The 21,733-nt window shown below is 52.9% G+C and overlaps 9 protein-coding genes across 9 annotated transcripts; 3 read left to right on the top strand and 6 right to left on the bottom strand.

Moving 5' to 3' along the window:
• Positions 1-82: 82 nt before the first annotated feature.
• On the bottom strand, positions 83-822 carry CKM354_000957300 (uncharacterized protein; the record flags this gene model as incomplete). The annotated part of the gene is made up of 2 exons (XM_044804999.1): positions 83-339; positions 390-822. 2 exons carry the CDS (start codon positions 820-822, stop codon positions 83-85), a joined length of 690 nt encoding a protein of 229 aa, XP_044660934.1.
• A 1,843-nt stretch (positions 823-2,665) lies between these two features.
• Positions 2,666-5,548, bottom strand: CKM354_000957200 (uncharacterized protein; the record flags this gene model as incomplete). The annotated part of the gene is made up of 1 exon (XM_044804998.1): positions 2,666-5,548. The coding sequence occupies one exon, from the start codon at positions 5,546-5,548 to the stop codon at positions 2,666-2,668; it is 2,883 nt and encodes a 960-aa protein (XP_044660933.1).
• A 699-nt stretch (positions 5,549-6,247) lies between these two features.
• CKM354_000957100 (uncharacterized protein) lies at positions 6,248-6,871 on the bottom strand (the record flags this gene model as incomplete). The annotated part of the gene is made up of 3 exons (XM_044804997.1): positions 6,248-6,418; positions 6,469-6,534; positions 6,596-6,871. 3 exons carry the CDS (start codon positions 6,869-6,871, stop codon positions 6,248-6,250), a joined length of 513 nt encoding a protein of 170 aa, XP_044660932.1.
• Positions 6,872-9,715: 2,844 nt separating this feature from the next.
• CKM354_000957000 (uncharacterized protein) lies at positions 9,716-11,245 on the bottom strand (the record flags this gene model as incomplete). Its single annotated transcript, XM_044804996.1, has 1 exon — positions 9,716-11,245. One exon carries the CDS (start codon positions 11,243-11,245, stop codon positions 9,716-9,718), a length of 1,530 nt encoding a protein of 509 aa, XP_044660931.1.
• Positions 11,246-11,498: 253 nt separating this feature from the next.
• Positions 11,499-14,033, top strand: CKM354_000956900 (27S pre-rRNA (guanosine2922-2'-O)-methyltransferase; the record flags this gene model as incomplete). Its single annotated transcript, XM_044804995.1, has 1 exon — positions 11,499-14,033. One exon carries the CDS (start codon positions 11,499-11,501, stop codon positions 14,031-14,033), a length of 2,535 nt encoding a protein of 844 aa, XP_044660930.1.
• Positions 14,034-14,483: 450 nt separating this feature from the next.
• Positions 14,484-15,892, bottom strand: CKM354_000956800 (translation elongation factor Tu; the record flags this gene model as incomplete). Its single annotated transcript, XM_044804994.1, has 2 exons — positions 14,484-15,617; positions 15,710-15,892. The coding sequence occupies 2 exons, from the start codon at positions 15,890-15,892 to the stop codon at positions 14,484-14,486; spliced, it is 1,317 nt and encodes a 438-aa protein (XP_044660929.1).
• Positions 15,893-16,325: 433 nt separating this feature from the next.
• Positions 16,326-17,896, top strand: CKM354_000956700 (uncharacterized protein; the record flags this gene model as incomplete). The annotated part of the gene is made up of 2 exons (XM_044804993.1): positions 16,326-16,433; positions 16,493-17,896. 2 exons carry the CDS (start codon positions 16,326-16,328, stop codon positions 17,894-17,896), a joined length of 1,512 nt encoding a protein of 503 aa, XP_044660928.1.
• Positions 17,897-18,092: 196 nt separating this feature from the next.
• Positions 18,093-19,616, bottom strand: CKM354_000956600 (snoRNA-binding rRNA-processing protein ENP1; the record flags this gene model as incomplete). Its single annotated transcript, XM_044804992.1, has 1 exon — positions 18,093-19,616. One exon carries the CDS (start codon positions 19,614-19,616, stop codon positions 18,093-18,095), a length of 1,524 nt encoding a protein of 507 aa, XP_044660927.1.
• A 228-nt stretch (positions 19,617-19,844) lies between these two features.
• On the top strand, positions 19,845-21,611 carry CKM354_000956500 (uncharacterized protein; the record flags this gene model as incomplete). Its single annotated transcript, XM_044804991.1, has 1 exon — positions 19,845-21,611. The coding sequence occupies one exon, from the start codon at positions 19,845-19,847 to the stop codon at positions 21,609-21,611; it is 1,767 nt and encodes a 588-aa protein (XP_044660926.1).
• Positions 21,612-21,733: the final 122 nt, after the last annotated feature.

Here is a 21,733-nt window from a genome sequence, read left to right as displayed (position 1 = left end):
GTCGTTAGAGAAAACATGCAACTATAGTTCATTACACATTTCGCTTGACTACATGTTTTTCTCAAATTAGTGTTCTTTTTAGCTATTGAGCAAGTCCAATAATGAAGTCGGCTGCCTGCTGAGCGTACTTTGCGACAGTTGCAGAGTGCACGTCCAAGTCCAGGCCGCTTGCGCAGAACGGGTCGTTCTCATCACAGTAAGAGACCAGGACGTTAGCCCACGTGCCAAGCGCTGCCAAACTGCTCTGTCGAGCGAAGATACCGCTGCGTGTTGATGTTCCTCGAGAGTATGGTTGACCAACGTTGAATCGTGGGTCACCAAAGACTGCCACGCCGATAACTGAGCATGCCGTTAGTTGTAGCGCATCAGATAGGACAGACTGGACTTACTGTTTTGTCTGTACTGCTCAGCAATTGGAGCTGGCTTCCCGGTGCCTCCGGCCAAAGTGTCGGTCATGACATTGCCTCCTTGGCTGTAACCGATCAATGCGATGCGTGAGTTGGGACCGCAGGCAGCCACATAATCTTCAATGCTCTGTTTCGTGTCCTCGATCCCATCAACCACGCTCGTAATGTAGTTGGAGTCGAGGGCGATGATTGTCGCCGGGTAGTCGATGGCATGCGAGTACGAGCCTGCGACTTGTGCTTCCACAAGGTTCGCAACGGGTCCGACAGTGCCCTCGCCCACGGGCTGGTTACTGCCACGAGCAACGAGGATGTACAGGCCGTTACCAGTCGCACAGGTGACTTGTCTCTTCTCCAATGGGGCGGCTTGTGTCAGGGCCACCAGGCTGCCCAATGCCAAAGCTGAGAATCGAACCATTGTGGGAGATGGCGTCTCACAAATCGGAACTTGGCTCGAGTGCGAGGTTGAAGCGAATGTGAGCAGCGAGCGTGGGCGACAAGTGAGTGGCCGGGAAGACGTTTACCTGACCGCGTGGAAGAGGCGAAGCCGTTCTTTATGTCTCGGCGCGCGAGTCGTCGGACTGGGGACCATGCAGATCACCAATCTCACTCATCGTGTCGGCGTATGGAGGTAGGGTAAGATGGAGCCAACGACTTGTTTCAGTGCTCTCAAGGGCACCCATGGCACTCATAGCCCGCAGACGCAGACTCTCGTTACTCATCGACCTATCGATGGAGCAGGTGATCATTTCGAACGCATACCAATCCGCATCGAGTGGCCGGCTGCGTGCATGCCTGGGGAGTGGTCACTCAGAGAGGCAGGTGCCGGGTGGTGTGCACGTCGATCCGTTCAGCAAACCCTGTTTCGCTAGGCTTGGCCTCGCGAGTGGACCAAATAAAGTATGCGACCATAGCTTCTATGGGATAACACTCCGCTGCACGCTGCAACTATACCTGTTGTCGGCCGAGAATGAGGGCGCTGTCCATTCACAGCTCGACTGCAACCATGTCGTCTCCAGCGGAGGACATTGCGGGGGAGGTGGTCGAATCTCCTTGGCATTGGTAGCCACGCCGGCAGAAACAGTCCGTTGCCAGCATTAAGCGAGCCGACCGACCTCCGACCTCCCGTCACTTCGGAGCGAGTTGTGTCCTACAACCACCCGAGAAGATGATCAATTTTGGAGTGCACATTGGACATGACCGGCTCAGGACGCGGCTCGGCTTTCCAGAAAGCGGCCAAGTAACTGGCGTGTTGACAATCAGTGTGAGCGCGGCTGCACAATCGGAAGACAAAAGCTATCTCGCGAGTTGTAGTGGACTGGTATGCAATAATAATCAAAAACATGCAAAGACCGGTTCTCCGCAGGCACTCACAACAGTCAGCCGAAGTCCGCACGCAGGTACTAAGCTCACGCGCACTAATCACAAAATTGATTGCGCCCACCTCAACTTTACTACAAGGAATCTAGTAAGGAAGCAGAACGCCAGACTGTCAATACCGGCTGTTGGGGTTTTGTTAAATTCTAGACCATCGCAAATGAAGGCATTTGCTGGCTGATCGTCGCGTCTATCCGACTGAGTCTGCAAATCGTGCCGCGGGGAGAGACTTCTCTCCTCTAGATGTGATGAATTATCACAATCTATCCCACACGTATCGTCATGGAGAGCTCATGGGCTAATGCTGCAACAGCTCTACAGCTGGGGCCGTCTGAAGATTCATGCAGCCATAGACCAATACCAGCACCTTCAGACCCACCAGGCCTCGCGATAACAACACCCTTTGAGCTAGCACAAGACGAGCGTGGGCTTCTGGAAGAAGAGCTTCCAGTCGCGCGTGCCTGCAGCACCTGGGAGAAGTGCGAGAATGCTGTGTACCCTGCATAGGGGTCCTTGGTCGTGCTGCTCGCGGCGTGAGTGCGAGTGCTTCTAAGTGGACACACCGTGGGTGCTCGACCATGAATCCCGCACTCGCTGCTATTGCCCAGGAGGTTTGACAGTTCAGAACATTGGCCGTTCTGGTGATGTCTATGGGCACATCCCCAGCTGCCGTGGGACTCCAGCATCTTCACATTTGTTCACCTCAAACCGGGTGCAAGTCTTCGTTGCCCATCTTTGCCGTCAGTCAAACATTGCCCATTGTCATTCCACATTCGCTAAAATTCTTACACAATGCGGAGGACTGTTGCCTCCTCGTGATCTATGGCCAAATTGGACCGAAAAAGGTATGCACAAAAGCAGGTCTTGTCTGCTCTGAGGCTCTTTCAGAGCATACTGCGAACTCCCTCGAGCCTCCATCGAACATCCTTGAGCGCTTTGCTACTTGGCCGCCATTCTTCAAATTCTTTGACAAGTTCTTTGACCTCCAGTTGAAGCTTCGGATCTCGCTTCACTAGTTCTTCTTCGAGCATACCTCTGACGGCCCACGGTAGGACAAATGGATTCTTCTCCGCTGCGCTCGCAAGAGGTGCTGGCTCAAATGCACTCATGATGGGAGCAATGCCCGGCGGTGCCAAGCTTGAACTACCCAGTGAGCCACGGCGCATGTGATTAGCAGCTGCCAAGTTGGTTGGATAGCCCACGTTCGACCCACGACGAGACAGTGCCCCTTCCATGGATTTTCGTGTGTCGGTGTTCGCGCGCCTGGAATCACCTTCGAATGCTGCAGGCGAGACATCGCTACTTTCTAATGCGAACTCTATTGCTGTGCGATATACAGCAGGATCATCGTAGACTCTGCTGTGGCCGGCACCGCTGACTATACTGCCGGCGAGAGGCGCCGAAATCTCTCGTAACAATCCGTGATCGCTAACCCCCAAGTTGCGAAGTTTTGCTGCAAAGATGACGAGGTGTATGAGGAAATTAGAGGTGTGTAATTGTCCATCGACAAAGATGGTCCGGTTCACGTAGGGATGGCTTAGCGGAGCGTGCAGACTGGATTCCAGACTCACCAATTGATCATCGAGCCCGCCGACATATGTGATCCGAACACCATGTCGCAGACAAGTGTCCAGAGCGTCAGAGTATGCGATAGAAACTTTCGATTTCCTGTTAGAGAAATCAAATAGCTCCAACGCGCTTCCTCCGAAAAAGCGTAGATTGTACTCGGGGAATGGACCAAGATTGATGCCGGCCATGGCACAAATTCCTATACGTGTTGCTGGATTCAAGCAGGCCAGGTCCAATAGCTTTTGCACCAAAAGCGTGGCTACGGGCACTCCCTGCGAATGGCAAGCAACCATGATGAAGTCTGCCTGCCGGAGCTCTGTAAGCCAATTCAGAAGCAGCTTCCACAGTGTGTTCACGCGGTCACGAACTAGCCCTTCTCCTTCGAGCGCCACTTTTTCGATCTGCACGTCTTTGATCTCAGGTTGATGATCTGCGCACCACTGTTTAATTGACGCTGCTGCAAAGTTCGCAAAACGAATGGAAGTCCCGGTTGGAGCTCCCAAGACTCTTTGAACTAAAGCTGCTGGAAAATAGCCATGTACGCCAATAGCTACAGTCCTTCTTACTTTGCGCGGCTGGTGCAAAATATATGGATGCTGTGCAGGCTTCGCAGGTTGTGTCAAATGCAGGGAACTGCCGATATATTGCGTCAGGCGATTGAGATACCCAGGACTACTCTCACCAGGATACGTGTCCCTGAAGGTTGGCAATACAAGGTTTGGCGCAGTCTGCTTCAATTTTCCTCGCTGAACCGGTGCTGGAGAGCCTTCAGGCGTGTCGTTCGGGCTGAAGAATGCGGGAGTCTGCGCTTGCGAGCCTGAGGGTGTTGCCGCTGCCGTTGTGTCGCCTGATATATCCGTCGATTTTGGTTTTCGCCCACGTCGTAGAAGCGAGTTACCACGCTTGATCTCGGATTTGGGGTCGCGCTGTTCGTTGTACTGTGCTGCCTCGGGATGGCTTTGTGAAGGTGTGTCCGCAACCGCGATCTCACCGACCTGTTTCTGGGTGTCCTCGTTGTTAACATTGGAAATATCCTGCGGCTTCTCCTTCGACCAAAACGCCCAGCCAGATGACCTGGGTCTGTCCGCATCAGGCTTCGGATTGGCCCCCTCGCCGTTGCTTGAATCCTGCGCGATGCTCTCTGGCTCCGCGGGCACCTGCACGGCCGGCGGAAGCTGTTCTGGTGGACGCGATGCAGGTTCGCCCTGCTGTGTCGGCGCGATTTCTTCTTGTTTCTGCTGTTCATCTTCTGCAGCGTGTTCTTTCTGTGCTTGCTCTTTCTGCGCTTTGCTCCACAATCCGAACCAAGATCTTGTCGAATTGTACCTGACATTAGTGCTCATCTCCTCTGCTCGTACTTCGTTCGAACTGTCTTCTGTTCCATCGCCTTGATGCACTGTGGAAACGTTCTCCACGGGTACTACTTCCGTAGTTTCGGGAAGAGGTGTGTCGCTCGCCTGCTCTACTGCCATCTCGTCCAGTGCAGCCTTGTTCTTACTCTTTGATTGCCCAGCATCACTGCCATCACCATCCGGTCTGGACCACCATCCGAACCAACTGCCGGAGGACGGTCTCATGTTGACTGTTTCCGTCTTCGCATCCTGTTCCGCGGGTTCTGTCTGGGGCTCAGGCGGCAATGGGGCTTCTTCGACTCCCACTGCCTTGCTTTCTACCGGGAGCGGCTTCTCGGGCTGCTTCTCGCTGGCTTTGATCTTCTCGTCGGCACCCAAGCTCCTCTTCGATTTCGGCACGCTCGCGGGATCCGGCACAGCATAGACTCTGGTTTCTTCGGCCACCAGCGGAACACTCTTGCGACTGCTACCCTTAAAGCTTTTGCTGACGCTCTGACTGGGCCTGCGATTGTTGTCGTCTTTGCTTGATGATTCGGAGGAGACGCCCTGGGCTACGGAGATGCTCTCACGGGCGACTTGGGCAGTGGGCGAGGCCTTTGATTTCCACGAGGCAGCCGAATACCAGCTAGGCCGAGTCACGGGGGCGTCCTGAGGCGGACGTCTTGCGGACGACGCACCACTGCCGCCAGGCGCAGATGTCGCGTTCGCATGCATCGATGCAGCACCGTGTTTGGCGCCATGCTCTACGCTCGTCGTGTTCTGGGCTGATTGGCCTTGGTTCGTCGGGATGGGCTCCGTGTCGTTATCGCCGCTCTTCAGCTTGCTCTTCTTGCGCGCAGGCGCCATCAAGACTTCGGGGAGGCTGAGCGTCGTCGCGCGGATATGCCTACTTTCGCATTGTTGTTGTTGTTCGGGTGGTGGCGCCAGCGGTGAGGAAGCATCAAGTCAGGTGCACAGCGACACCTCAAAGAGGCATTTTGTGTCTATCGGGCGCGTGCAGGGATGATGACGCGCGAACAGGGAACGCGAGCATGAAATGGCGCGTCGATCGCTTTTGCTCACTCGCTGTCGCTGGAAACAGACAGCAGTTGCTCTACTCACACGCGCCTGCTCTGAAATCGCGTCGAGCTGCATACGCAGACTGACCTCTGATTGCAATCTTGCCGTTCTCCATACGGGTTGACATGCTGTGCGCCGCCGGTGGGGGCTTATCGGAGCCGCGGCCGAGTGTGGCCAGCGATGACGCCACACGTTATTGCATCTTCGTTGCGAAACCCTTCATGTTACTCACATACTGCTGTTCGAAAATTATCCCTTGACCAGCCCGAGTTTATTCTGTGCTTGTCGGACGAGCTGCACAAGCAGAACGTGGGGATTGCGGCTCGACAAATGGCAGCAGCAAGGCATGGAATGGCGGGAGGTACTTTCACAATTTTGTCTTTGATTGGGTATCTCATTCTCGAAGCCCAGCATCTGATCATGCTCTCTACACTTTCACGTCACGCAAATCCGCCTTTTCTATATTCTCGACACCATTGATGCGCTCTACACTGCCTGAAGGACATTCTCCGCAGCAGTCACAGTGACCGATGGTGCCTCATCCTCCACGAAGATGCTCTTGACAACTCCTCCCTCGACAATGGCTGCGTAGCGTTGGCTCCGGTGGTTGCCGAGCAGACCGGACGCATCGAAATCGAGCCCTGCTGCCTTGGTGAACTAGATGCATGTCAGCTCTGCCATCGAGGCTCCGTTCTGAAGACACTCACATCTCCCTTATCGTCCGCGAGGATATGGACAAGCGGTGAGTTCCAGTTGTTCTTCTCCTTCCACGCCTAGGAGATACATATCAGTGAAACGTCATACTTGACTCGCGTGTGAAGTTCTCGTGCGCACCTGTGTCGTGAAAGCATCGTTCACGGCAACAATATAGATGCCTGTAACGCCCTTGGCCGCGAATTGCTCTGCCTTTTCAACGTAGCCAGGCACCTGGGAGGAGCACGGAGGAGTGAAGGCACCAGGAACGCCTACAACCACAATCTTTCCGCCAACACTGTGAAGGTTGACGGTTCCTTTCTCTGGGTTGTCCTCCTTGAGAGGTCCGACGTCAGGCAGCTTCGAGCCTTGAGAGAGGGCCTTCGCGCCCTTGAGCTTGTTCACGATGCTAGACATTGTGTATGTTGTTGGATCTGGATTATCAATATAAATGAATTTCAATGAAGAATGCAGTGATCTTCGGTTTCCAGTGAACTGAGCGAAAAGAGTTTCGCCGCAATGTCCAATGTTTATAGCCCCTCCATGCTGGGCGGTCGGCGAGTGAAATAGGAGGGGTAGCAACGAGACGCAACACATCTACGCGATGAGATCATACTACAGGTCTAGAACAAAACGCAAGGCGGAGAAAAGTAAGCACAATACCTTGATGAGATGATGTGCTATCGTGCTCAACATTGTGATTTGGAATCTTTTAGCTCACCGGGGAGATGGAATGCTTAAGCGGAAGCTGTCATGCTCGATGCCGTAATTCAGCCTACGCCTGCCATCCCTGCGTACATGCTCAGAGTCGATCCCTCAATGCATGCACAAGCACATTGCTTCCAAATTCCACAGCTTGCCTGTACGGGAGTTGTTGCTGACGAGCATTGAATAAGCTTGCCTTCACTAGCACTAACGTGTTTGATAAGCATGTGAATCAGATAGGCATGTGCATCAACTTCCATCTCGTATCCACCACCATTACTAAACGCGTCCATTATTCCACCATTTTACGCGATGGCACCTCCAAACGAAGAGTGTATTCAGAATGCTGTTCGTGATTACCTGTCAGGTCGATTTCCAAGCGTGCGACGCGCTGCAGCCGCCTACGGAGTCAAATATTCTACCGTCAACCGCAGACTCCATGGTACGGCTCCAAAGACTGGTACACCGCCAACGAACAGAGCCTTGACTCCGGTAGAAGAGGAGGTAGTTTATCAGAAGATTCTGGACCTAGATTCACGTGGTTACTCGCCAACACAGGCTGTAATCAGAAGCTGGGCGTCCTCAATAACCAAGGCACGGAATGGACAAGAGGTTGGCCAAAGATGGGCTCATAACTTTGTCAATCGTTATCCAGGCTTGGAAACAAGGCTATCACGGAGGTTATCAAGCCAAAGGGCAAAGAATGAGGATCCAGGGGTTATCTCAGAGTGGTTTACACTGGTTCAAAACATGATAGCCTTCCATGGAATTACAGAGCACGACATATACAACTTTGATGAGAGTGGATTCAGGCTTGGACACTGTCAGAATACCATAGTTGTTACTGCTACAGAGCGTAGGCAACGACCTAAGGCCTTGGTTTCTGATTCAACGCAGTGGCACACAGTCATTGCCTGTATTAATGCAGAAGGCTGGTCAGTGCCTCCATATGTTATCTTCTCTGGCAAGGAAATGAACAGAGCCTGGTTCAAACACCTACCACCAAACTGGAAGCTTGGAGTTAGTCCTAAAGGCTGGACTTCCTATAACCATGGAATAGCATGGATTCAGCACTTTGATGACTATACCAAGCACAGAACTGTTGGTCAGAAGAGGCTCTTGATTCTGGATGGCCATGACAGCCATATGACACCAGAGTTTGAGTCATTCTGTGAGGAACAAGGCATTATTACCCTCTGTATGCCTGCACACTCCTCTCACTTGCTACAGCCTTTGGATGTTGGCTGTTTTGGTCCATTAAAGAAGGCATATTCAGCCAGAATCCAAAGGCTTGGCATGGTTGGATACTACAGCCTGATCAAAGAAGACTTCCTACCACAACTCAGGCCTGCCTATGAAGCTGCATTTACTCCAAACACGATCAGAGGTGCCTTTAGAGGCTCAGGCTTGTTACCACTCGATCCACAGGCTGTGCTGTCCAAGCTGACACTGCGTTACAAAACACCAACTCCACCACCACTATGTTCATCAGATACACAGAATACCCCTCAGAATCCAAGGCAGATTGAGAGGCATACAGGCAAAATCAAGGCTAGGATTGCTAGGCATCAAAACAGCTCACCAACCTCAATTATTGAGGCAGTGGACAGGTTGTCAAGAGGGTTAAAAAGGTCACAGGCTGCTATGACATTACTCCAGGGTGAACATGACAATATGAAGACTATTATCAAGGAATTACAGTCTCATAGAGCCCCAAGGAAGAAGATTAAGCTAACACTTGGCCTTGACACTGATGAATTGGCTGCCAGAGACATGGCTCAGTCACAGGCTCAAATAGCAATGGAGTTGGTTAGTCAGATTGAGAGACAGCCAAGAGCCAAACCAACCTGCAGCAAGTGTGGTGTCCAAGGACACAACTCAAGAGGTTGTCTATTAGATAGAGTAACTTCTGAGCATTCAATTGATCCATCTTTGAGGTAGTTCTGACACCTATAGCATAAGATATCAAGAATCAAAGTTATCTACCTCGTAAAGTTGATGCACATGCCTATCTGATTCACATGCTTATCAAACACGTTACTGTCCGTACTATCCGAAGGCTACGTGCAGATTCAGTCTCCAGCATGCAGGGTGCTCCACTGCAAGAGAGAGAAACAGCAGAGTTCCCACAGATGGCTTACAGGTCCTTGCTTGAGTCACGAAAACGGGGCTGATCTCGTGTTAACAGTTTTCTGAAGCGTATGGTACGTCCGTACACATCTGCCTACTACGCAGTGAGACACTGCACACAATACCGCTCGAGGGGCAAAGTCCCATCAGTTCGAGTGTCCACGGTTTCATTCTGAGCCTGAATAAGACTCCACAAGTCCTGGCATATTCTTCTCTTCCATAAATACGTGCCACTCACTGCCAATACTCTGTTCCAGCCGTGAAGTTTGTCGTCGTCCATTTGACGCTCAGCTGCCTCAAAATCGCGGGTTTGAGGCGAGAATGGGCAGACCACGTTCAATGTTCATAAGCGAGGAATACCAACCACGGATTCGGTTATCTTGGGCGTATGTAGCCGCACATGACGGCCAATCGATGACTGCTTGTTCACTCATCATCTGCATGCTCGTAAGCAAATGGACTCCTAGCTCTAAGATTCGGGCCATATCTCTCCAGGATGAACGGAATGGGAGCAAGCAGAAGAGCCAGTCCTGCAATTATGCTTCCTGCAGTTCTCGGACCAAGTCTCTCAAACATGACGTTGCCAATCAATGGGAAGATGGCTCCTACTACATTCCTCGCGAGCCCGATTCCTGCCAATGCTGATGCAGAATAGACCATGTAGCTCTCCTCGGTGTAGATGGCTACCATAAAGATGAGTGTGAAAAAGCTCCAGCCAAAGAGCGATGTAGCAAGTATAGGCAAGATCCAGTGCTTTGAGGCCGCAGTCCAAGCAAACCAGGCGAGGCTAATTGGTAAAGCGACAGCCGCAACTTTGCCTAGCTGGACGCGAGCTTCAGGATTGTGCCTTACTGCACCTGTTCGGCTTGGCTCAAGTAGAGCACTCGCTTCTGATTCGACTGAACTCCCTGAGCCAGTTGAAAATGTCTGGCCCACTTGTATTGACTTCTGGTAGTAGCGTTCTTGCCATATTCCTGTCACAGGGCCAAGGCTTATGCCGACAATGAAGCCCGTGAAGCAGAGTCCGACGCCCAGGGTGTCGAATCCGTAACCGCGTTCTCCGAAGACTAGACCAAAAGCGCCGTTGAACAGAAAGCTTATGCCGTAGAGGAATCCGTTGTAAAGCGCGCCAAATATGACGATGGTCTCAGTAGATAAAAATCGAAAGGGTCGCGCAAGTGTTACTGTGAACAGAGTCTTCAAAGACCTTGCCTGTGCTTCGTCCGGAATGGCCTTGCCATGTCTTCTCGCCCGCCTTCGCAGCAGTACGGTGTGACGTGTCTCGTTTCCGAACGGCACCAGAACGACCAATAGCTGAGCCCAGAGAACTGCACAGATGCCAAAGAGCGTCCAGAGAACAGCCCTCCAGCCGTGCGATTGTGCGACCAAAGACATCAGAAAAAAGCCCATAGGGCTTCCACACACTGCAGCCCACAGGAATATATTCATCGCCGGTCCAACATCATTCTTGGAGAATAAGTCCGCAATGCTTCCACCAAAATTTGCTATTGTAACGCTTGCAAAGAGCCCTGAGAAGAATCGTAGCACGAAGAAGCCAGGTACGTTGTCTATAGCTGCCGACAGAGCGAGACATACTAGAAAGATGCCGTACGGTATCAGATAAAGGGCCGTTCGTCCATAATACTCTGAGAGCGGGGCGATGAACATGGGCCCGAAAGCAAGCCCAAGAACGAAGATGGAAAGTCCTATGCCAGCAATTTCGCTGCTCAATCCGAAATGGGCAGCAAAGTCGCTGCTGGCTGGACTGAAGCCACTCGCACCGAACGAAACTGTCAGGTCGACAAGACCAATGCTCGCGACAATCGTCCATTTCCTGAAGGCTGACCAGTTCCGCGGATTCTGGGCGTCTTCAGGTAGGAACTTCGCTATGTTGTGGTCATCGTGTCCGGGAGCAGGCAGTCCACTGTGCTGTGTCATAATACCAAGCTGTGACATACCTCTGCAGCTTTGAAGGAAGCATCGTGCGGACAGTGCTATATATACTGAAACCTATGTCTCGTGGTCTTTGCGGTGACGTGCTGCAGCTAAACGTCGGTAGTGAAGCTGTGCAGCCAATGGAGAAGGACCGGAGTCAGATCCGTCAAACCCCGGTCGGAGCCCTGATTTTTCTTGTGGCTGGTCTGTTCCTCACAAGTCGCAGCGACATCGACGCTGTCTCGAGCGGCTCTTCACACAACTCGCCGCAGCCATGGCGATTCAAAAGAAGCACGCCAAGGCGCGTCTGGACAAATACTATTACCTGGCGAAGGAGAAAGGCTACCGCTCCCGTGCGGCGTTCAAGCTCATTCAACTGAACAAGAAGTTTTCATTCCTGCAAAACTCGAAATGCCTAATCGATCTGTGCGCGGCACCCGGAGGATGGCTGCAAGTTGCAGCAGAGATCATGCCGCAGAAGAGCTTGATTGTGGGTGTGGATCTGAGTCCGATCAAGCCCATTCCCAAAACCATCACGTTCCAGAGCGATATCACCACCGATAAATGCCGAGCGACGATCCGAGGACACTTGAAGACGTGGAAAGCAGATTGTGTGATTCACGATGGTGCGCCAAATGTCGGAACAGCTTGGGTGCAGGATGCCTTCAGCCAGAACGAGCTCGTGCTCAGTTCGCTGAAACTGGCCACCGAATTCCTTGCGCCGAACGGAGCTTTCGTAACGAAGGTCTTCCGTAGCAAGGATAGTGCCAAACTGGAGTGGATCTTCAAGCAGTTGTTTGCGAAAGTGGAGCAGACGAAACCACCCAGCAGCAGAAATGTATCTGCAGAGACGTTCTACGTATGTCGAGGATACAAAGCGCCGAAGCATCTGGACCCCAAGTTCTTGGATCCTCACTATGCGTTCATGGATGTCAAGGAGAAGAGCGAGAGTGCAGAGGCAAAGGTGTTCAACCCAGAGAAGAAGAAAAGAAAAAGAGAGGGTTACGAGGAGGGAGATTGGACACAATTCCACGAGGCCGCTGCATATGAATTTGTGCAGTCGCAGGATCCAATTGAAATGCTGGGCACGCTCAATAGGATACACTTCCAACAGGACGGTGAGAATAGCATTGCGCAAGCCGCTTTGGACAAGATGCCAGAGACCACAGAGGAGGTGCGAAGGAATTGTTCGGATCTCAAAGTGCTGGGACGCGCAGATTTCAAGTTGTTGCTGCGCTGGAGACTGAAGGCACGAGAGCGCTTCGGCTTGAAAGAGAAGAAGACAGATCACACAAAGGCTGCTCCATCGGCGGAGAAGGCCGAAGGTGATGAAGGAGAAGAGGTGGCAGTAGTCGAGTCGATGGATGAAGAAATGCGACTCCGGGAAGAGATGCAAGCGTTGAAGGAGCAGCAAGATAAACACAAGAAGAAGGAAAGGAGACGAGAGAATGAAAAGAAACAGCGGGAGATCGTTCGAATGCAGATGGGTATGACTACGCCTTCAGAAATTGGTATCGAGGCGGGTTTGCAAGGTGGAGATGCCGTCTTCCAGCTAAGGGACGCGGATAAAGATCCTTCGATTCGCCGACAGATAGTCAAGGGCCGCATGACTGCTCTTGTCGAACCTGAGAAACCGCAACAAGAGCCGATCGAAGATGAAGATTCGGACGAGGACGGAGACAGGCTGGAAAGGGAATTGGACAACATGTACCAGCAGTACCAAGAAAAACTGGAGGATCGTGACACCAAGGCTCGTGCAAAGCGTGCACGAAAAGCCGCCGGCAAAGACCGAGAAGACGCTTTTGAGGGCTTTGACGACGACGAGGAGGCTGCAGACAGTGATGCCAGCGAAGACTATGCAATGGTGCAGGAAGAGGAGGATTCTGATTGGAGCGACGAGGAAGATGAAGGGCTTACAACGGACCTACGATCAAAACAGAAAGAGGGTGCGTTGAGCAGTCGGGCAGCGTCGTTCTTCCAGCAGGACGTCTTTAGCGGTATCGACGGCCTCGATGGTCTTGACGAGGAGGACGATGATGAAAATGACGCAGACAAGGCGCGCGATAGCGGCATCGATGTCGACTCGCCAGAACTAGGTGCTACCGCGGAAGATGCTGCAATGGAGCTATCTGGTTCAGAGGACGAGGAAGTATCAGGTTCCGAGATCGAAGAGGTGGCTGGTGAGGATGAAGACGATGACTGGGAAGAAGGTACCACACGCGCATCGTCGAGGGACGATCATCGAACAAATATCCAAATCAGCACCGCAGAAGCTATGACTCTCGCGCATCAGCTTGCCACCGGGAAAGTCACGAAGCAGCAGCTCCTGGATGACAATTTCAACAAGTACTCTTTGCGCGATGTGGATGGCCTGCCGGAATGGTTCCTCGATGATGAGAACAAACATGCTCGACCCCAACGCCCGGTGACGAAAGAGGCCGCCGCCGCTATCAAAGAGAAGATGCGAGCCGTCAACGCGCGTCCAATCAAGAAAGTCCGTGAGGCCAAGGCACGCAAGACCCTTCGAGCAGCAAGACGTCTGGAGAAGCTCAAGAAGAAGTCAGAGGGTCTTGCTGAAGACGGCGAGGGCACTGAGCGTGATAAGGCCAATCAGATTAGCAAGCTCATGGCCAAGGCCAGCAAATCTGGGAAGAAGAAGCAGCCAGTGAAGGTCATCCGAGCTGGCGGCCACAATAAGGGGCAAGGTCGACCGAGAGGTGTGAAGGGCAAGTATAAGATGGTTGACCCACGTTTGAAGAAGGACGTGAGGGGTCTGAAGAGGGCCGAGAAGAAGCAGAAGAAGAAGTAATCTTTGGATAGACAGTCGAGCCATTCTATATCAAAAAGTACAGGGTGCTAGCCTACGGAAGCGCAAGTTGCACTCTTGACAAGCCCGCTCTCAGCACTCATACGAGCATAACAGAGAATCTGTATGTATCGAGACGATGTTCTTTGAGAAGATTCTGTGCCGATTGATGTTGTAGCAGAGCTGGGATCGAGTTGCTGTGGTATCAAATCTATTATCGTACAAGACCGGCGCCTGGCTATGCATCGCCACCTTTTTGTCTTTCCGATCCTCCGTAAACGTACAGCAAATACAGTCGTCGAAGGTCAAGCAGCCTCTGTCGGCCGTGTAGCTGTACATGTCATCTTACATTTCCTTCTCTCCATGCCCGCATGTTGCAAACCTTTCACCTCCCCACAAGCACCTCGAGACCATCTGCTCGGCTCATTAGGCAACTCTCACATCTTCCACTGTTTACAAGACACGAGTGATCAGGCCGGTGGCGACGGTGCGGCCACCCTCACGTACGTTGAAGCGCTGTCCTTGTTCGAGAGCCAGAGGCTTGTTGATTTCGCACACCATCTCGACGTTGTCACCTGGCATGACCATCTTGTTCTCAGCAAGTTGCTCGGAGCCCTCTGGCCAAGTAAGTGTGGCAGCCTCGTCAGCTGTTCGGAGGAAGAGCTGAGGCTTGTAGTTGTTTTGGAAACCGGTGTGACGACCACCCTCCTCCTTGGTCAGAACGTATAACGATGTCAAGAACTTCTTGTGTGCCTTCTGCGAGCCTGGGACCGCAATGACCATACCACGCTGGACATCCTCGCGCTTGATACCACGCAGAAGCAGACCAGAGTTGTCACCGGCCTGTGACTGCTCGCACGACTTCTTGAAGGTCTCAATATCGGTGACCTTGGTCTTGATTGGAACAGCGTTCTTTCCGACAAGCTCCACCTCGGAATCTCTCTTGAGCACACCACGCTCTACACGGCCCGATGCAACGGTACCACGTCCTGGGATAGAGAAGACATCCTCGACGGACATCAGGAAAGGCTTGTCCAGGTCACGCTCTGGAGTTGGGATCCAGCTGTCGACGTGCTCGAGGAGCTCATCGATCTTCTCCTCTCCAATGTCCTTTTGACGACCCTCCAACGAGCAGAGGGCAGAACCCATGACGATCGGTGTCTCATCACCCTCGAAGCCATACGAGGACAGAAGCTCACGCATCTCCATCTCGACGAGCTCCAACATTTCCTTGTCCTCAACCGCATCGACCTTGTTCACGAACACAACGATTCTTTGCACACCGACCTGGCGCGCAAGGAGCAAGTGCTCTCTCGTCTGTGGCATTTGTCCATCTGAAGCAGCAACAACAATGATGGCGCCATCCATGGACGCAGCACCAGTGATCATGTTCTTGATGTAATCGGCGTGACCAGGACAATCGACGTGAGCGTAGTGGCGATTGTCGGTTTGGTACTCGATGTGGGCGGTCGAAATGGTGATACCACGCTTTCGCTCTTCCGGCGCCTTGTCGATAGCGCCATACTCGAGGAACTTGGCGTAGCCCTTTTCTGCTTGTCGCTTCGTAATGGCTGCTGTGAGAGTGGTCTGTATATCGTGATCAGTATATCGATCAATTGGACCGGCTGGCTTCATAATCCATCGCAGCTCCCGCTCCCGTCTCCTCGTGCATGGCGTACCTTTCCGTGATCGACGTGACCGATGGTGCCGATGTTGACGTGCGGCTTGCTGCGCTCAAAGACGGTGGCATATCCTCGCACGAACTGCTGCTGGCCCCTGGTGTTGAGAGCGCTCTGGATGGGGTTGGCATTGACTCGCAGTGCGCGCGACGTGCGCAGGAACTTGGTAGCAAAAGAAGACATGATGAGACGCGGACCCGACGCACCGAGAAAGGGAATACAAGACAAGCGCTGAAGCGGCGAGATGGAAGACGAGGTGTAATGGATGGTCGATGCGCCAGACGAAATCTTTCGTTGAAGCCTCAGGCACACACGCTACTCGTCCCCACGAAGCTGTCTCTCCCCCGTCTTCGCCGCTGGCGGCCCTGCGGAGCACCAGAACCTACTCGCCTTTGCTTCGCCATTGAGCCTCGGGTACCAATCGAAATTTCGAGGAACAGAAGACTCCCAACATACACATTGGCACGGCGGACTCACTGGCACAACATTCCCAATTGTTCCAGCAGCGGTGTTTTTCGGACTCCTCAGCCGAGGTCTCTGCATTCACACAGATGAAGCTAGAGTAGCTTGACGAAGACCTTATCTTACTCGGACCGCCTACACCACAGCCATCCCAATGCTGTTCCACAAATCGTGCACGAGGCTGGCAACCGCACGTCCTGCAATCATGCCTCTCCGCGCGAAGATCCTGAGCCCGGCCATGCAGCAGAGTGCTGCGCGATCAGTACGTCATTTCATGGCGGCAGTTCGACATTGGCGACTGACTGACCCTAGCGACCATAGTTCACGACTGTTTCCGGAATCAAAGAGCAGCCCGGCGATGAACCCAACGATGTCCTCTTCAGCAGTCAGGGTGGTGTACGGAGCATCACGCTCAACCGGCCCAAGAAGCTGAACTCGCTCAACGGCAGCATGGCTCGCAAGATCATACCCCGGTTGCAGGAGTGGAGCAAGAGCGAATTGGCAAATGTTATTACCATCAAAGGCGAAGGGCGCGCTTTCTGTGCTGGAGGTGACGTTGCTTGGCTGGCACAGAGGAATAAGCAGGGAACTGAAGGACAACAAGAGAGCAAGGACTACTTCGCCTTGGAATACAAGCTGGACCACCTGATCTCAACCTACACAAAACCATATGTCGCCCTCATTGACGGAATCACCATGGGAGGAGGCGTTGGTCTTTCCTTGCACGCTCCGTTCCGGATAGCAACAGAGAATACCGTCTTTGCCATGCCAGAGACCAATATTGGGTTTTTCCCAGATGTCGGAGCATCCTTCTTCCTGCCACGAATGGATGGTGAGCTTGGAAAATACTTCGCTTTAACCTCCGAGCAAATCAAGGGGCCCAGCGTTTTCTACGCCGGTATTGCGACACATTACCTACACTCCTCTTCCATACCTGACCTTGAGGCACGCCTGGCCGAGTTGCAATTTAAGGACTACGACGACCTCAAACGCAGATACCGAGCCGTCAACTCAACAATAGAAGAGTTCGCTACCGGTCTGCCGCACGATCAGCCAATTTCGGCACCCATTGGTGGCAACATTCGAGCTGCAATCGACTATGTCTTCCAGCCTGCGCATAACATCCAAGGGATCCTTGACGCTCTCACAGGTCTTGCTGAGATGGCACCCGGCAGCCGCGGATACCCCGAAGTAAACGAATGGGCGGAGAAGACGCGCAAGACCATCCTGCAGCGCTCACCCACGTCAGTCAAAGTCTCGCTTCAACAACTTGAGCGAGGTAGCCAGTGGTCCATTGGGGAAACCTTCCGGCGCGAACATGCCATCGCATCTCGCTTCATGGAGCACCCCGATTTTGTAGAGGGCGTGACAGCTTTGCTGGTTGACAAGCCCAAGAGAACACCAAATTGGTCTCCTGAATCTCTCGAAAAGGTCTCCGATGCTGATGTGGAAGGCTTCTTCAACCACCAGTCGAATTTCGACCTCTTGGGCACAGAAGCTGGTAGCACGGGCGAGGACTACAAAGAGTATCCGCATGCCTGGATTGGCTTGCCGACGGAATACGAGGTCCAAGCTATGGTGCGAGGGTATACGCGCGAGCAAATTATTGAGGAGTGTCTGAGGAGGTTTAACGGAAAGCAGGGCGTGAGGGAGAAGGTCAGTGAAATCCTGGATCGCAAAACGAGTGTCGACGAGAAGTCAGGAAAGCTGGCCTGGTCGCAATAGAGCAGTGAATGCAATTTGTGTGAGATACTCCATGGATGTATCAAAGAGTTTGCGCAAGAAGTAAGGCATTCTGCAGTTCACTCTGAAGAGGGAAGGCACTGTATTGAGTAGACAATATGCTCTTTCGAGCGTCCCATTGGCAGTTTGCCGATTGAAGTTAATATGTCTACCCTTCCTCTTCAAGATCTAGACATTGTTAAGCATCCATCATGGTGTCGTCGCCTCCGTCAGCCATTGTCTCGTCAGCCACCACACCTCGCCCTCTGCCCTCAAGCAGCTCCCTCCTAACTTCAGGACCTATCTGCTTGTGGCCTCTCACCAACAGCAAATCGAGCAGAGCTTCTCGCTGATCTTCTGTGATCTCGTTCTTGTAGCGTTGTGCGAAAGCAAGTAAAGACTGATGCCACAATACGGGGAGCTTGGGATCTCCTGCGCCTTTCTTCCCAAGGAAGCCTTGCATCGTTCCTTCCATGCTCACATCATCTCCTCCTTGATCTTGCATTTGTCGGAAACGCAGGAAGTGAAAGACAAGTGCGTCGACCACGCGGTACGGCAGTGCGTACTTCTTCTCCAAGAGTGTGCGAATGAAGATGTTGCATGCTCCGGCTGATTCGACATCGTGCATCATCTGATCTGCAGCAATTTCGCATAGTCGATAAAGAGCTGTCGCAGAATGTAGCACTGGTATCGAAACACGCGAAAGGACTGATGCGATAATGCGAGCTTCCCGTAATGTGCATGTCCCGGAACCGACGAGAGGAAACAGCAGTCCTCGGAAGAAGGCCGCGGGCTTGTACAGTGCCTTTTTCATGGCTTTGTGCAGGTGTACATTCAGTTCCCTTGTCTCGCGAATATCTTCTCGTACTCTTGGTAATAGGATATCCTGGCAGAATGCCTGAGCAACTGCTGGCCTGGAGGATGTGAATATCCTCGTTGCTTCGTATACAGCGTTCGGTGTCCAGCTGTCGGGCCGTGTGATGTCCAGAAGGATGTCCCACTGTGGTAGTGTAGGAAGAACTTTAAATGGTTTGGGCAGCTTGCCACTTTTGTATCTTGACAGCAGAAGGCCGACTTGTGTGTACACCTCGACCACTTTCGCATCCAGCTCAACTGCATCTTCTGGTGCGCCGCCGCCTTGTATTCGCTGTGGTTCTTGTCCTTGGCCGTGGCCTCCTTGCTGAGCCGCTTCATGCGCTGCAATCTTTTCCAGGATGAGATTGGAGAGATAGTCGGGTCCTTTGGGCTCTCCATCCTCATCGTCGTCCTCTCCATCGCCTGGGCCATCGAACAACTTAGATGGATCCACACCACCACCCATGAGTCTGTTCCAAGTTTCGTTATCTTCAGGATCAATCTCTACTTCCTCGACCTCCTCATCCTCCGACGCCCATGCCTCTTCCTGGTCATAGTCCCCAATCTCTGCCCCGCCTTCCTCGTCTTCGCCCTCTTCGTCTCGGAATGTGAATGCCGGATTTGCTACCGGATGCCGTTGTGCTTGTCGCTCTGCTTCATCCTCATCTGCGAGATCTTGACCGAGGTCGAGGATTCGCCGCGAAGACTTGCTATCCACATATCCCTCCTGGCTGTTTCCCTCATGTGTACTCTTCCGCTTCTTGCTGGTCTTTTGTTTAAGGGGAGCTGTTGGTGAATACTCTTCACTTAATGGGTTATGTCGTCTCTCCTGTCGAGAAGACGACGTAGGGCGTGCAGCTTTCGGCATTGTGTGTAGGTGTGTTCAATTACGCGATGCTCGACGTCGGGTCTCGAAAAAGTTCTACCACCGACACGACCCTTCGAAATCTTGGCCGACTGACCAGGATCGACACGTGGGGTCGGCCCGACGTGGACCCGTCGCGGCAGGGACGCTCGCACGCGAAAGTGCAAGCGCGTCAAGCTCGCAGCAATTGTCTGCAGGAAACACTTCACCTCATCTGCAGCAAACCACAACATGGCCGAGATGAACGGAAGTACGCCGCTTCAGGCGGTCATCGATCAAAATGCGCCCAGCGCTCCGTCGCCTCTGAATCCCGCTACGCTTTCCCGCCAGGCATCGCGAACGCCCGCACCACCGATTCAGCGAGAGCAACGAGAAAAGAAGGAGTCGCTGAAGAAACGCGAAAGTATGGGCACATTCGACGACAAGAAACCGACATCGAGCTCGTTAGGGAAACGGAAAGCCAGCGCGCAACACACGTATCCCTCACCAATGCGCTTCAGCGTACCTCCGCCCAAAGCAGAGGCATTCGAGGAGCCTAAGGAGGATTCGATGATCTCACATGAGCCATTCCCTCTGACCATGCCGGGAAGTGAGCGTCAGCTGTACAAGCCGATCGATTTGGCGGAAAACAAGAGAGGGTATCGATACTCGCGAGCCATTGCAGACCCACAGTTTCCACACAAACAATACTATCGCTCGACTTCTCCTCCACCACACTACGCACGACTGAGCTTCGAAGATGCTGACAAGTGGATGCATTTCACGACGAATGCATTGATCACAACCAATGAGAAGGGCTGGCGCATGGTGAGGTCCAATGTATGTGCGAGGGAAGGCACGCTGTACTATGAGATCAAGGTCCACCGAGGTGTGCCCAAAGAAGGACCAGATCCAGATGCAAATGGGCCGGAGCCACACGTACGCTTTGGATGGGCAAGACGAGAAGCTCCGTTGGATGCCCCAGTGGGCTTTGACGGCTACAGCTACGGCATCACAGACATAAGATTCGAGACCATGCATCGCAGCCGACCAGGAAAGTTCTACAATGCTAAGAAGATCAAGTCAAAGACAGCGAAGAATGCCCCGACACCTGTTGTACTTGCACCCGAAGATCAGCACGTCAAGGAGGGAGACGTGATCGGCGTTGAGATCCAGCTTCCTTCTCTTTCGCTGCATCGCAAGGTGGTGGACGGTATCTACAATCATGCCGTAGACTCGGGAGACGGGTTTGACCAGGGCTCGCATCAGGACGCAGATACGCAGCCAATGGACATCATTCGAGATCGGATACCCGTTGCATACAAAGGCAACAGCTATTTCGAAGTGCTCGACCACGTCACCTCAAAGCCGATGGAGATCTACGCCGATAGAACGACGAATTTGAACCATCTGCCCACCACAGGACCGAGCTCGAATAAGGAGAGCATCAAAACAGCGCCAAACCCGCACAACGAATATCCTGCGCTACGAACATTACCGCACAGTGCCATGAGAGTGTACAAGAACGGCAAGCTAATTGGCACTGCATTCGAAAATCTCCTTGCGTTCCTCCCGCCAGCTAGTGCGCCTAGTAAGACGATGGGCGCGCGAGAAGGATTCGACGACGGGCTGGTAGGATACTTCCCAGCCGTTTCCTGCTTCTTTGGCGGTATTGTAGAAGTGAACTTTGGCGACGCACCTAATGGGTTCTGGGCACCGCCTGCGCATCTTCGAAACACGAAGGACGTGGGGCAGGGACCGGCACAGGGGCCCGATCATGCCATGCCAGACGCGGGCGCGGACGCCAGTGGACACAAGAATGGCTGGAATCCTGGCAGGCAGCTGAGAGGGATTGGTGAAAGATACAAAGAGCAAGTTGCCGAGGACATCCTATGGGATATCATCGACGAAGCAGACTTCTTTGTTCAGGATGGTGGTTTCGAGGGGACCGTGGGCAGTGGAGCTACCGGCGATGAGAGGGCAACTGTGAAAGGAAGTCGGCTGAAAGAGGAGGATTGAAAGTGTACCCATCATAGCTGAGGTACCAAGCTGTGGCAGTGATCGATTGCATGTCCTCGCCGGTTATGCAAGTCCGCAATGGACACGTGAATTTGGCATAGGATCGGAGGGTTGATCTATGA

Source organism: Cercospora kikuchii (assembly GCF_019650295.1).
Source record: "Cercospora kikuchii DNA, contig_00006, whole genome shotgun sequence".
Taxonomy (NCBI): Eukaryota; Fungi; Ascomycota; class Dothideomycetes; order Mycosphaerellales; family Mycosphaerellaceae; genus Cercospora; species Cercospora kikuchii.
This window is presented reverse-complemented; position numbering and strand designations above follow the sequence as displayed.